Consider the following 14,811-nt stretch of genomic DNA (forward strand, 5'->3'; position numbering starts at 1 on the left):
TCTCTAGGTCTTAAAGAAAATATTTTGTTGAACTTTTTTTGTTTATTTTGCAAATAGGGTGAATTATAGAGAAGACAATTTTCAATTTAATATTTACAAAAAACTTTATTTTTTTTAAACAATGTAAACTTTACATAAATTTCTACACGTTGTGAATTAAAATATCTTTTTCTCTCTTTGAAAATAGAGGGGGAAAAATTATTTTTTCACCTTTTGAATTTGTGGAGCACTAATTTTCACTTTACCGGGAATGTTTCTCGCGATGGATTCGTCTTTCACTGATTTTATTAAATCCTTCTCGCGTGATGTTATTAGTTTGTCCTTCAAAAATACAGCGACAGCAGTTTTCGCCGCCTTTCCCCTTTTTCCCGTGCCTGGCGTTAATTTCACTTTAAATCTGCGAAGAAAAGAATAAAATTTAATCATTTTTTTTTCTAAAGTTGGTAATAAATTAATTTATTAATAATTATTATCTTTAATTTTAATAATTAATTTTTTTAAAACACCGGATTTTACTTACATTTACGTTTTTTTATTTTTAAAGAATTTTGACAAAATTTTTGAAAATTAAATTCTTTTAAGGAATTTTATTAAAGTTTTTAAAAATAATTTAAATCAATCAAGAAATTTTATTGAAATTCTATTGAAAATAATTGAATTTCTCTGAAAACTTTATTATTTATTAAAAAATTGAATTTTGTGGATGGTTTTAATGAAAATTGTTGAAAATTATTGAATTGTTTCAAAAAATTTTATTAAAAGCTTGAAATTAATTAAATTTTTTTAATTGAATTTTTTTAAAATTCAATTGAAAATTTGATTTCCTCCGAAAAATTTTATTATTTAAGAAAATAATAGAATTTTTGACAAAAGTTCTACTTAAATTTTGAAAATAATTGAATTTCTCCGAATAATTTTTTTATTTAAGAAAATAATTAAATTCTTGATAAGAATTAACTATAATAATCGTCGTATTCATTCATTCATTCTGTTCAGTCTGTCCACACCTGAAGTTAGTCATGGTTATTCTTTTGTTTTTTATTCGTTTTGATAAAAAATAGAAATAAAATATGAAATAACGATTTTTTAACAAAATTCATGCTTTTGTTTTTTTATATGTTTTGATAGATAATATTACATTTCTTTATTTTGTTATTATTCTTTTAATTTAATAATATTATTTTTATTTCTTAAATAATTCAAAAATATTTTTAATCTAAAAAAATTATTAATATTATTATATTATTCATTATTTCCTTTGTTTCTAAAAAATTAGCATTTTGTAACAAACAGTTTAGAAAATTAACAAATGTAAAACCTGTGAAATATTTTCTTTTTTTTTTAATATGAAAAACTTTATTACTTGACATTTGCAGCAAACTTTCTAAAATACCTAAAAAATTAAAAAAAAAATTTTTTATTCAAATTGCATATATTTTGATGAACGATGCCTTCCCTGCAGGGAAGGTGACTAAAATATAGTGCGCAGCTCTAGATGTCATAGTAAACTACTGCGCATACATTTAAGTTTTTGCTATTTGGCGCAAGTTTGCTGCAAACTTGCAGTGCAAATTTGTCAAGTGGGTGACATTTTTATATTTATGCAAGTTTGCTGCAAACTTGCAATGCAAAGTTTTCCATTTGCATGGAAAACTTGCAGAAAATGTCTGTGCTTTGTGGGGTGTAGCTAGTTTTAATAAAATTTTAAAAAATAATTGAATTTCTGCGAAGAATTTTATTATTTATGTAAATATAATTGAATTCCTCGAAAGAATTTCATCACTTATGAAAATAATTGAATTCCCGACAAATTAATCTTATGAATTATCCAATTATTTCATTAATAATAATTGTTATTATTAATAATTAAAAATGGTATTAAACTGAAGGGGTCGTTCATAAACTACGTCACACTCCTAGGGGTGTCGAGCTGTGTGTGACGAAGTGTGAAAAAAAAATTTTTTTTATGTAAAAAATGTGACAAAGGGGGGGGGGGGTAAAAATCAGTCCAAAAAAGCGTGACGTTGTTTGTGAATGACCCCAACAATTAATTAAGAATAGAAAATTTCTTTTTAATTGAGTTTAAAAAATTAATAAGCCGATAAAATTAATTACTTTTATTCTGTTATTAATTTGTTTTTGATTATTTAAATAAGTTACGCGAATTAAAGTAAAATCTAAAATGATTAATATTAAAGAAATTGAAATGAGTTAGGGATTTTTTTAGTATTGATGAATAAAATTACTTACTTGTAATTAGTTAAAGTATTATAAGGTGCAATTATTGGTACAGCAAAGAGTAATTCATCTTCTTCGACTGGTTTTCCGGTTAATTGATCCAACATATCGATTTCCGGAGCCGGTCCCAAATCTTCCTCTTCAATATTATTTTCGCCAATTTCGACATTTTGCTCGATTGGTTTTCTTTTTGGCGGAACATTTTTCTTCTTTTGTTGCTTTGGTCCCGAGGGATCTTTCTGGCGATTTTTCCTTTTATCTTCCTTCGCTGCTCCCGCCGACTTGAATTATCAAACATTTCAATGTCATTTTTATTTAATTACAAAAAAACAAAAATTATATAAGGAAAAATTTTTATTCAAATTATTTATTTATTTATAAATATTATGAAGTAAAATTAAGCATAATTAAAAAATATTAAAAATTTAATTGAGATAAAAAGTAAAGTTAGAAAAAAAATTAAGTGAAATGAAAATAAAAAGTTTGTATAAAAGAAAAAAGTTATTTTTTAAATACTAAATGTAAATTTTGATTAGAACTTTATTTGATGAGAGAAAAATACCTGCAAGGCTGCCATTAATAGTCGACGGTCTTCTTCGTCTTGATCCTTGTACTTTTCTTTAATTTTCTTCAATTTCCCTTTTTGCCCTCGCTTCAATGCTTGTGGTTTTGGTTTTTCCTTTTCCTCCTCGTTTTCGGCCTTTTGTTGTGATCTATTCTGCGAATTTACCTTCTCCTTCTTTTGCGTGATTTTTTCAAGTTTCTCCTCTTCCTTTACTTCTTTGTTTTCTTGATTCGTCAAGGGTTTCGCGTTATCGACTCGCAGATGCATTCTTAAAGGAAGAAAAAGAAACAAACGAAACAATATATTATTTTAGTAAATAATCAAAAAACGCCTTTTTCAATAAAAAAAAAAATTTTTTTCATTACTTGCTTCCGGAGAGATCGATTTTAATCTGTGTATCTGGAAAAAGTGACTTGTTTTCTTCATCGTCACTGCTTTCGTCATTTTTTTCCTCTACTTTTTCTTCTTGAGTGTTTTCCAGTTCATTTAGTTCCTGAATTGGATTCAATTTCTCCTGCTCTAAATTATCTGAATTGTACAAATATTTATTAAAGTTTTACCGCTCATTCTGCTTCAAATATTAAAAAATATTGATGGAAGGAAAAAGATTTCTTGTATAAATTATCCAATTAATAATATTCATAGAAAGGAAATAATTTCTAATGAGGTATTTCGTAAATAAATATTTTTTTGTACCTTCTTCGTCTTCTCCTTCTCCCTCTTCGATTTCGATTTCTTTTTCCGTTTCAACGAAACTTTCATCATTCTCGTCGTCTAATGTTCGAACTCTTCTTTCGCCTTTATGACGTTCTATTGAACTTTCCTCGAGACGGAACATAAATCCCAAGCCCATGACCAATTGACAGGGGGGGAGGTAATTTTTTTTGCCACGAATCATGAACGAACCGGTCGTTAAATATTCTCCAGTTGGCGCAGTTTTTGATACTTGATCATTGTTTACCCACCAAGCACCAGCAACCACTTTCGCCTCCCATGCAATACTGAAAACAGTTTTTTTCATTTAATTAACATTTAATAACTTATTTACTAATAATAATAATTACAGGGTTGTCACAGATTAGGAAAGTAAGGGAAAAGTCAGGAACTTTTAATAATAGTAATAGAGAAAATTAAATTTTTAGAATTCAAAAAAAAATTCCGAATTTGGGAACTATGAAATTACTACGAATTCTAATGAAAAAACCTTCAATTTTTTCTATTTCTAACAATAATTTCTTTTTAAATAACTTAATTCTTGAACACCTATCATAAAATTATTACTTATAAATTATCTAATGAATAATTTTACTTCAATATTTCAAAATTAATTAAATTTTAAAACAGTTAAATTTACAACTTTCATAAATAGATTAACTTGTTACAAAAAGTATAAATTTGAAATTTTATAAAATATCAATTTTCAATTAACTTAATTAGAAATTTTAATGAAATTTTTTTTTCTTGACAAATTTTAATAATTTAAATTCTTCTTAAATTAGAATTAAGTTTTTTTAATATATTTTAATTTAATTATTAAAAATAAATGATTTATAGAATAATTTTAGTTAAAAACGCTAAAAAAATTGAATTTTGGAGAAGTTACATATGATTGCAGAAATTAAATCATTTTCAAAAGTTTTAATAAAATTGTTGGCTAAATTTCAATTATATTAAAAAATTTTCCTCAATTCAATGATTTTCGATATCTACTTACTATTTTAATAAAATTTTCCAAAATAATTCAATTATTTAACAATAATTATATTATAATAAACTTCTACGCAAACATTATAATTATTTTCATAAAATAATAAAAATTTCACAGGAATTCAATTATTTTCGTAAATAATAAAATTTTTTACAGGTTTCTATTATTTGCAAAAATTTTCATAAAATCCATCGTAAGAATTCAATTATTTTCATAAATAATAAAACTCATCGCAGAATTTCAATTATTTTTAATAAAATTTTAATCGAATTCCTCGAAAAATGTAATTATTTTTAAAAATGTTATTAAAATTCGTCGAAAGAATTAAATTATTTTTAATTTTGTTGATTAAAATTTTTTATGAGAATTCAATTTTGAGAGACGTTTAATTATTCAATAAATTATTTATTTTTGTATTTAAATAATTTAATTCTTGTGGAATTTTCTATTAAAAATTGATTTAAAAATGATTTTTAGTTAATATTTTAGAATTTTTTTGAAAAAGTTTAATTGAATTTTTTTAAAATTATTTCAAATTTTTATTTTCTAATATATATATTTAATTGAATAATTTCCGAATAATCGAAATTCTACATAAAATTGAATTGTGAACAAATAAAATTGAAAACTCAAAGACTTTTTCAAAAATTCTTAAAAATAATTGGTTTAAAGAAGAATTTTAGTTGGGGGATCAGAATATTCTTTAGAATCGGGGAAAAGTCAAAATTTTGTCTGGAAGTCAGGGAGAAACAAAATTAAAGTTTTGTATCAACCCTGAAATTCTAAAAAGAAAAGAAAGTAGCTTTTAGTGTCAAAAATCTAAGAACAGTATCCAAATAGTATCAAATCGTAAAAAAAAGTAGCAAATAGTAGATTTTAGTAAATGAGTGCTAAGCCTGAAATAATGAAAAATATTAATTTTGCGCAATTATTTGATTAAAAGGATGGAATTTTTTATTACCTGTAAGTCACAGCCATTGTTCCGGCTTCAGCGAGAGTTTTCGGTGGCACTGGAGCTCCGCTTGGATTTTTAATTACCACTGAACTCGCGCCGGTTAAATCAGCATGAACATAAATGTCGCCAGCGCGTAAATAACGTTTTACAATTAATTCATTTTGCTGTTGATCTCTTCCGCCAATCACTGTAATAGCAAAAGTAATTTTTAATTTCATTTATTAAAATTTTCTCCAAATTTCACGTGTGAAACGTTCCTCGAAAAATTTTTTATTTTCTTCGATGCAATTGAATTTGTATTTTTAAAGTAATTGTTTTGAAGAATTTTTTTTATTTATGAATATAATTGAATTATTTTTATAATGTTGAATCTGATATTATTTAAAAATTGAAATTGATATTTGATTAATTAAATGAATTAAATTAAAATACCTAAATAATTTTCCGACGATATGAACCAATAGAATTTCTCGAACCAATAAACTTTACGTAATTTATTGATACTGTGAATTGTTTGAACCTCCTTTAATGTTTGCATTGTTTTTCTCTCCGCCGATTTCAATGCCTTGCCCTGTGATTCAATTGTTTTTTGCTGCTTTTTAGCGGCATGACGCTTTAAATCGTAATATTTCGTTGCATTTGAAAATGCGCTGTGCGCCAAATTAATATCAACAATCATTGATTTTAATTCGGGTTCATTATCATCATCATCACCATCATCATCGCCGTCGTCATTATTATCCTCGTGATATGGATCCGTTAACAATAATGATATATGATTAGTTTCTAATTTCAATTGTTTTATATGTTGTGCAATTGGATCATTTCGATCCTGCGCTTCCTTTACCAATGCCTCAATATCCGGCCATGAAAATTGATGCGCCAATAAACTTTGTACAGCGACAATTGCAGCGTCCACTAATTCTTGATTTCTGCAAATATTCATTTTTTATTACTAAAACTAATTTATTATTAATACAAATATTTAAAAACTGAATAAGTCAAAATAAACAAATTGCAAAAAGTAATAAAAATAAAGTCAATTTTGGTAAAAATAAAATATTAAAATCTATATTAATAATCGTTGTAATCCGGTAATCTGTTCGCAGTTTGAAGTTAGTTGCTGTTTTGTGTTTTGTTTCCTAACTTTCTAAATGATTAAAACTTTTAAATTAATGTACTGAAAATCATTTACTTCTTGTAAAGTATTTATAAAAAAAATTTGAAAATAATTGAATTCATTTCAAGAATTTTATCAACATATTTTTCAATAATTGAATTCTTTCGGGAAAATGTAATTAAAATTGTATTGATAATAATTTAATTCTTGGCAAAATTTTTATTAAAATTATTTAAAATAATTTTATTGTTTTGCAGAATTTATTTAAATTTTCTTGGAAATAAAGCAGTTTTTTAAAAATAACTTTTACTGAAAATTTTGAAGATAATTGAATTTTAAGAAGAATTTTTTAAATAATCGTATTAATTATTAATTGTAATTAACGATTTTCCTATTAAATTATAATAAAATTATTCCTAGAAAATTAAATTTTTTTAAACAATATTTTATTAGAGTTTTTGTAAATAATTACGTTTTTTTTCCAAGAATTTTATTAAATTTCGTAAAAAATAATGTAATTTTTTAAAGTAATTTTAATTGAAAATTTTGAAAATAATTTAAATTTTTAAAGAATTTTATTAAAAACTTTTGAGAACAATTGAATTGTTTAGAAAAATTTTATTACACTAAGTATTTTAAAAAATAATTTAATCTGTTAGAGAAATTTTATTAAAATTATCTTGAATATAATTGGATTTTTTTCTAGAAATTTAAATTGTATTGAAAAAAAATTGAATTTCTCCGAATCATTTTATTATTTATGAAAATAATTGAATTCTTGCGACGAATTTTACAATTTATAAAAAGAATTGAATTGTTTCAAAGAATTTTATCTGAATTTTCGAAAATTGTTGAATTTTTTTGAAGGAATTATATTACAAATTTTGAAAATAATGATTTTTTTAAAAAGAATTTCATCAAAATTATTGAAAATAATTGAATTTAAATAATATTTTTAACAATAATTGCATTTTTTTGAGAAATTATATTAAAATTGTATTGAAAATAATCGAATTCCTTCGAAACATTTTATTATTTATGAAAATAATTGAATTCCTTTGGAGAATTTTATTATTTATGAAAATATTTTAATTCTTGACAAGAATTTTCTTATTTATGAAAATAATTAAATTCTTGCGGAGGATTTTACAATTCATAAAAATAATTGAATTGTTTCGAAGAATTTTATCTGAATTTTTGAAAATAGTTGAATTTTTTGAAGAAATATTATTAAAAATTTTGAAAATAATGATTTTTTAAAAAAAATTTCATCAAAACTGTTGAAAATAATTGAATTTATATTAAAATTCTTAAAAATAATTGAATTTAATTAATATTTTATAAAATAATTGTATTCTTTCGAAAAATTTTATTAAAATTGTAGTGAAAATAATTTATTAAAATTAAGTATAATTAACTATAATATTTTGAATGTTCTTTCATTCTTTCATTCATTCACTATTTTTGTCTCTCACATTCTGAAGTTGTCTTTTGTTAATATTTTTGTTTTTTGTTAACTTTAGATAGATTGCTATATTATATTATTATGTTATAATTATTTTTATTTTATAATCAATTCAAAATTGTAATGACAAATATATAGAAATCAGATTTTTTTTCACTTCTTTTCATTAAAAGACTAAAATTTTGTTAAATATTATGTTTTGTCAAATTGAAATTATGCAGATTTTTGTTCTTTACTTCTAAACAAAATTAGAAAATTGTTAAACAACTGTGATTAAGAAATAGAAAATTTATTTATTTTGCATTATTTTTCTTTATGAATCACAATTTTTTTAACAAAATTATTATTTTATATTATAAGAATATTGTAACTTAACTTCATCAAAATTATTTTCATCATTTTAATTCAATTATTACTTTCTAGAACTTTAAATTATTTTTTTATGAAAATAATTGAATTCGTTCGAAGAATTATATTATTTATAAAAATAATTGAATTCCTGTGAAATTTTTATCATTTATGTAAATAATTAAATGTTTGCATACAAATTTATTATAAAGTTTTTTTTTTAAATAATCTAATTCTTTTTGGGAAATTATATTAAAATAATAGATATTGAAAATAATTGAAATGAGGACAATAATTTTTTTTGCCATTTATGAAAATAATTGAACTTTGGAGAAGAATTTTGTTCTTTATAAAGATTATTGGGATTTTTAAGAGAATTTTTTTCAAATTTTGAACATAGTTAAATTTTATAAGAAGAATTTTATTTTTTATTCGGAATAATTGGATTTCTGCAATAATTTGTAATTTCTCCAAAATTGAATTTTTTTTTTAGTGTTTTCAACAAAAATTTTAATTAGAAAATTTTTAAATTCTATTATTTTTAAAATTGCTAATTTTATTTTAAAAAAGGCAGTAAGAAGTTAGCTAGTTTGTTGCTAGTTTAAAATTAAAATAATAAACAAGAATATTTAATATTATGTACTTAATAAGTGCATTCTTTAAATTTTAAATCTGTAATCATTAAAAAATTGATATTTATTCTTGAAAATATAAAATTGATTAATTTATAAAATAATAAGAAATGGAATACCGCGTTCCGCGTATCATTTGCTGGCAAATGGAATAAAAAGAAAAAATTCTAAAATTGGTAGAATTAATCACCTGGCAATTAATTCGGCTTTTTGTTTATCCACATCCTGTACTTTCGTCAACGATATTAATCGTTGATTATGATCCTTACGTACATTATCCAATTTCTTGAGTGCCTCACGCTCTTGTTGTAAAACTTTTAATTCCAATTTCTGTCCCTCCATCGATGAGAAATATTCATCGACAGCAAGATCAAATGTATCGAATTCCTTGTAAATTTGATTTTTAATTTGTTCAAATAGCAATGGATGAAATTCAATGTTTGCATAGATAGATTCTTCCTTGCCATCGGTATTTATTTTCGATTCCTTTTTCTGTACAATATAACCTTTTGAATTTGTTTTCATTGCATTTTCAAGTATTAATTTTCCCTCATCGAGTGCCACGTGTAATTTTTCAAAATCACTTTCAATGTGAAAATTTTGTCCAATCTTGCAATTTGATTGAAAACCAGCTCTCAAGAGAATATGATCAATTAATGAGGCGCCAAATTCAAGGAGAAGATTGAGTATTTTTTTCAATTGTTCACCTTGTTTTGCACTCTCGATACGTTTTTTTATTTCTTGAATTGATGGCATTATTTCCTTGTGCGCACGATCGAGGGGATATTTTTCGCGTACGGCAAATCTGTGAATTGATAATGAAATAAAATTTTAATTATTAAAATTTTTTGGAAAAAAAATAATTGAATTCTTTGAATGATTTTTATAGAAAGTGTTAAAAAAAATAATGTAATTTTTGTCAAGAAGTTTATAAAATTTTGAAAATAATTGGATTCTTATCAAGAATTTAATTACAATTCTTGAAAGTAATTGAATTCTTTTTTTTGCAAAAAATATTGTTAAAATTTTTGAACGTAATTTAATTGTTTCGAATTTAATTACTTGAAGATATTATTGTAATTATTTTTTTTACTTTAATAATAATAATAATATAAGAAAAATTAACTGATATTAATTAGTTATTATTATTAACTTGTCACCTAATTTTGTCGCCCTCAGTGTGAGGTCTCAGGACATTTAAAATAGTCATCTCGTAATCGGTGAGAATAATATTACCGCGATCGTACAATTCCAAAATAATATGATAAGCAGCTTCTCCGCTTCCAAATTGAAAATCGACTATTCGATCGGAGCCAATTTGCTTTAAACTTTCTAATCGTTTATTTTTCAAATGTTTTCTCATCTGGAAATAAATAAGACGAGAAATTAATTTTAGAAGACATTTTTTTCTATTAAAGAGAAAATTGATATTATTTTGATTTCATTTTTATTTATTATTATTGTTTTTAGAATTATCAAAATTAACTGAAATGAAAATGGGGAAAACAAACGACGAATATATACCTTCATTGAAAAACCAGATGGAGCGACATTTTTTGGCCATTCAAAAGCTGTCGTGTGAAATCTATTTCCAGATTCAATTAATAGTACACGTTTTTCTTCGTTTCTTTGTAAACGTATTAAATATGTACGATTATCAATGTCGTAAACTTGATTTACTCGCATACCAATTAATCTGAAAATAATATTTTTTTTAATATTTTAAAAGAACGGTTCTGTTTGAAGCAATTTTTTTCCCTGATTTCCAGACAAAATTTTTACTTTTATAATTTCTAGAAATTCATTCATTTTAATATTCAATTATTATTTAAAAGTTTAACAAAATTATAAATAATTGAATTTTTTTGACGAATTTTAATTACATTTTTCGGATTAAAATTGTATTAAACATAATTGAAATAATTGAAATTCTGCGATGAGTTTTATTATTTACGTATATAATTGAATTCTAGCTATGGATTTTATTAAAATTTTTAAAAATAATTGAATTTATTCGATAAAAAGTATTATTTATAAAAATAATTGAATTCATAGCACAGATTTTTATTGAAATTCAAATTAAAATAATTTATTTCCTCCGAAGAATTTTATTATTTAGGTATGAAAATAATAGAATTTTTGACAAGTTTTATTTTTTATGAAAATAATTAAATTACTCCGAAGAATTTTATTATTTTTGAAAATAATTGAATATTATTTTGACGAAATTTAAAAAAAAATTTTGACCATAATTGAATTTCTGAAATATATTTAAGAAATTTTATTTAAAATTACAATAAACTGAATTATTGAATTATAAGTAATTATTACATCAAAATTACTAATACTTTTTTTAAATTATACAAAAAATAGTTTTGACATAACCTAAAATTAAATAATTTTCAAAAGAAAAAAATAGTTGCGCATTAAAACATGTAATATTCAATTTTTTTTTTGAATATTTTTTACTTCTTTTGTTAAAATTGACTAAAATTAATTGCAATATGTTATTTTTTTGAACGTAAATAAATATTGAATTATCGTTATTTGATGCAAAGGAAGTTGTAAATATTTATATTATGAAAAGAAAAACTTACGGTTGCAATCCTGTGATGGTGCTCACAAGATCATAAGTATTAAATCTTGTCTTCATTTTTAATCCTTTTGTTTATTTCTCCTTTTTGTTAAATTAATTATTAAATATTATATATATACTTTTTTCTTCAAATGTCGCGACACGATCGGGTGACACTTTCATTTCGTGTGGAAGAGGTTAGGTTTTAAAAATATTTTTTTTATCACTTCTACTGATATTATTTTTTAAACATTATTATATTCACAAGGAATGAAAAACTTACTTTTTTCCTATTTTTTAAATCTTTTATTAATAGGGTAATTAATTCTAACCGCAAGTTAAAATTTTGAATTTTTGTAACAAAATACACTTGTATTTACATACGGTTTTTTTATAATATAAATAAAAAAAATGAAACAGCTGTTAAGATTCCGAAATACCTAATTGTCGCAGAGTTTAATTAATAACTGATTTGGACACGAAAATTTAACAACAAAACAATATGATAATAATTGTCAGTCAGGAGTGTAACTATTACTACTGTCACCCGTTTCCACTTTAAGAAAGTGAAAAAATAAATACGATTAATAATTTTCTTTCTTTTTTTTGAATATTTTATTTTTTTAATGGTTCAAAATATACAATTTTGTTGTTTTTTTTACAATAGGACAATAGTTTTAATATTCATTGTTAATAGAAAATATTAAAGAACTTCCAAAAAATTTCCGATAGCAGCGTGATGAAGAGTTAAATTTTCTTCTTTTATTGGTCAAGAGAATTTGTTTTCCATTTAAAAGCCTTTCGTTTGCTTTTGTTTAGCTTGGATATTTGGATTTCTTCTATTTCTCTTGAATTTTCCATTTTCAACAATGATGTGGTTATTTTTTTTAGATTTAATTACACTCACTGTATTTTTATTATTCCTGGAAAAAGTTTTCATGTATTTTAGATTATGTTAGTATGAATTTTTCAGAAATTTCCTTTTAAGATATTATTTATGTTTTATTCGTGTATTATTTGAAGAGAACATTTAATAACAAAATTTTCATTTTTTCATATATACAACAATAAATTAACGGAAAATTTTCTATAATTCTTTCTTAGATTTTTGATTTTACTCAATGGCCTATTGGCCGTTGTTTACACTTTCTTTTGATGAAGAGTTTTGTTAATAAAATTGCGTATTCTTTTGCGAATGTGTGAGAAATGCGATTATTGTTCTTAGTGCTAGAATAGTAATAAATAATATTTGTTATTTACCTGGTGCACTTAAAAATTGATTAACTTTTCTTTAGCTCCACGTTTTTCTTTCAATCAGAAATCAGTATGTAGTGTGTTCGTTAGGCTGCGGTTACACCTCTGCAGGCTGCCTGCCTGCGCAGGCAGGAGCAACGAGAGTAAGGGAGAAGTTTGAAGTCACTGACTCTCTTACTCTTGTACGATACCATGACAACCTGCAGGCAGGCAGGCTGCCTGCAGAGGTGTAACCGCAGCCTTAAAGTATAGATTTCGCTTTAAATCGACTAAAAAATTAAGGCGATGCATGAAGGAGAGTCCAGAATAGAGTCGAAGTCGGTATGAACGCGCTGGATACAACGCGCTCGTCCTATGTATTCCATATGGACGAGCGCGTTAATATCAATACCGACTTCGACTCTATTCTGGACTCTCCTTGAGATAGAGGACACAAATATAACGAAGTTAAAGTCCACAACGTTTGTCAACGAAATAAATTTATTTAATGCATTCAAGTATTATTTTTAATTTAATATTTAATTGCAAAATAATTATTATCAAAATATAAACATCAATCTTTTATTTCGAAATATTTTTGTGACAATATTGCAGCGTCATTTTTAATTAATTTACTAAGTTTAAAATTTTTTTTCGTTGATCAACGTTGTGGACTTCAACATGGTACAAATATACATATATCTATCCTTTTCTAACTCATGCATCATGCTTCACGTTCGCGAAAATATTGTGTATTAGCCTTTAATTCCTACAAAAAAAACCTTAAATATTTTTGATTATTAAATAAAATTACATATAAAAGTGACAATTAAAAATTCAGATTTTAATCGAAAAACAGAATTTTGATTAAAAAATTTATGATTTTAAGGGGAAAATACATTTTTTATTCAAAAGAATAAGATTTTGATTTAAAAAGAAAATAATTTTTATGGAAAAATATACGATTTTGATTTAAAATTTTTTGATTTTAATAAAGAAATAGGCAGAGAGGAAATAGGATTTTAATAATAAAGAATTAGTATTATAATGTGAAAAATTGAATTTTGAATTTAAAAAATTAGGATTCGAAAAATAGAATTTTGATTAAAAAATTTATGATTTTAAGGGAAAAATACAATTTTTATTCAAAAGAATAAGATTTTGATTTAAAAAGGAAATAATTTTTATGGAAAAATATAGGATTTTGATTTAAAATTTTTTGATTTTAATAATAAAGAATTAGGATTATAATGTGAAAAATAGAATTTTGAATTAAAAAAATTAGGATTCGAAAAATAGAATTTTGATTAAAAAATTCATGATTTTAAGGGAGAAATAGGATTTTGATTTAAAATTATTGGATTTTTAAAGAAAAAATAAAGTATTGATTAAAAAAAAGGGATTTTAATGAAAGTATAGGATTTTGATTTAAAATTTTGGGATTTTTATACAAAGAATTAGGATTGTAATGTAAAAATTGAATTTTGATTTTAAATAATTTTAGGATTTTAAAGGAACAATAAAGTTTTGATTTAAAAAAAAGGATTCCAATGGAAAAACAGGTTTTCTATTTAAAATTTTTGATTTTAATAAAGAAATAGGATTTTTATACAAAAGATTAGTATTGTAATGTAAAAATTGAATTTTGATTTTAAAAAATTAGGATTTTAAAGGAAAAATAGAATTTTAATTTAAAAATTTAGGATTTTAATGGAAAATAGGATATTTTATTTAAAATTTTTGGATTTTAATAAAGAAATGGGCTTTTTTTTATAAAAAATTCGGATTATAATGCAAAAATAAATTGAATTTTGATTTTAAAAAATTATGATTTTAATCGAAAAATTGAATATTTATTAAAAAAATTTAAGATTTTAAGGAAAAATTACTATTTTTATTCAAAAGAATATGATATAGATTTAAAAAGAAAATAAAATTTTGATTAAAAAAAACAATTCAATGGAAAAATAGG

General features: G+C 23.1%; 1 protein-coding gene across 1 annotated transcript; it reads right to left on the bottom strand.

The window, feature by feature from the left end:
* Positions 1-78: 78 nt before the first annotated feature.
* Positions 79-12,133, bottom strand: LOC122499016 (nuclear export mediator factor NEMF homolog). The gene is made up of 11 exons (XM_043607050.1): positions 11,629-12,133; positions 10,556-10,727; positions 10,192-10,394; positions 9,222-9,836; positions 5,899-6,398; positions 5,473-5,653; positions 3,500-3,804; positions 3,169-3,331; positions 2,801-3,071; positions 2,251-2,519; positions 79-397 (listed from the first exon to the last, which is right to left on the bottom strand). Exons 1-11 carry the CDS (start codon positions 11,682-11,684, stop codon positions 199-201), a joined length of 2,934 nt encoding a protein of 977 aa, XP_043462985.1. The 5' UTR covers positions 11,685-12,133; the 3' UTR covers positions 79-198.
* Positions 12,134-14,811: the final 2,678 nt, after the last annotated feature.

This window comes from Leptopilina heterotoma, unplaced genomic scaffold (assembly GCF_015476425.1).
Source record: "Leptopilina heterotoma isolate Lh14 unplaced genomic scaffold, ASM1547642v1 Lhet_100, whole genome shotgun sequence".
Taxonomy (NCBI): domain Eukaryota; kingdom Metazoa; phylum Arthropoda; class Insecta; order Hymenoptera; family Figitidae; genus Leptopilina; species Leptopilina heterotoma.

Coding starts and splice junctions, on each gene's coding strand:
- LOC122499016 (XM_043607050.1), bottom strand. CDS start 11,684: ATGAAGACAAGATTTAATACTTATGATCTTGTGAGCACCATCACAGGA. Junction 10,728..11,628: donor ACCATCACAGGATTGCAACC/GTAAGTTTTTCT, acceptor TATTATTTTCAG/ATTAATTGGTATGCGAGTAA. Junction 6,399..9,221: donor AAAGCCGAATTAATTGCCAG/GTGATTAATTCT, acceptor GAATATTTGCAG/AAATCAAGAATTAGTGGACG.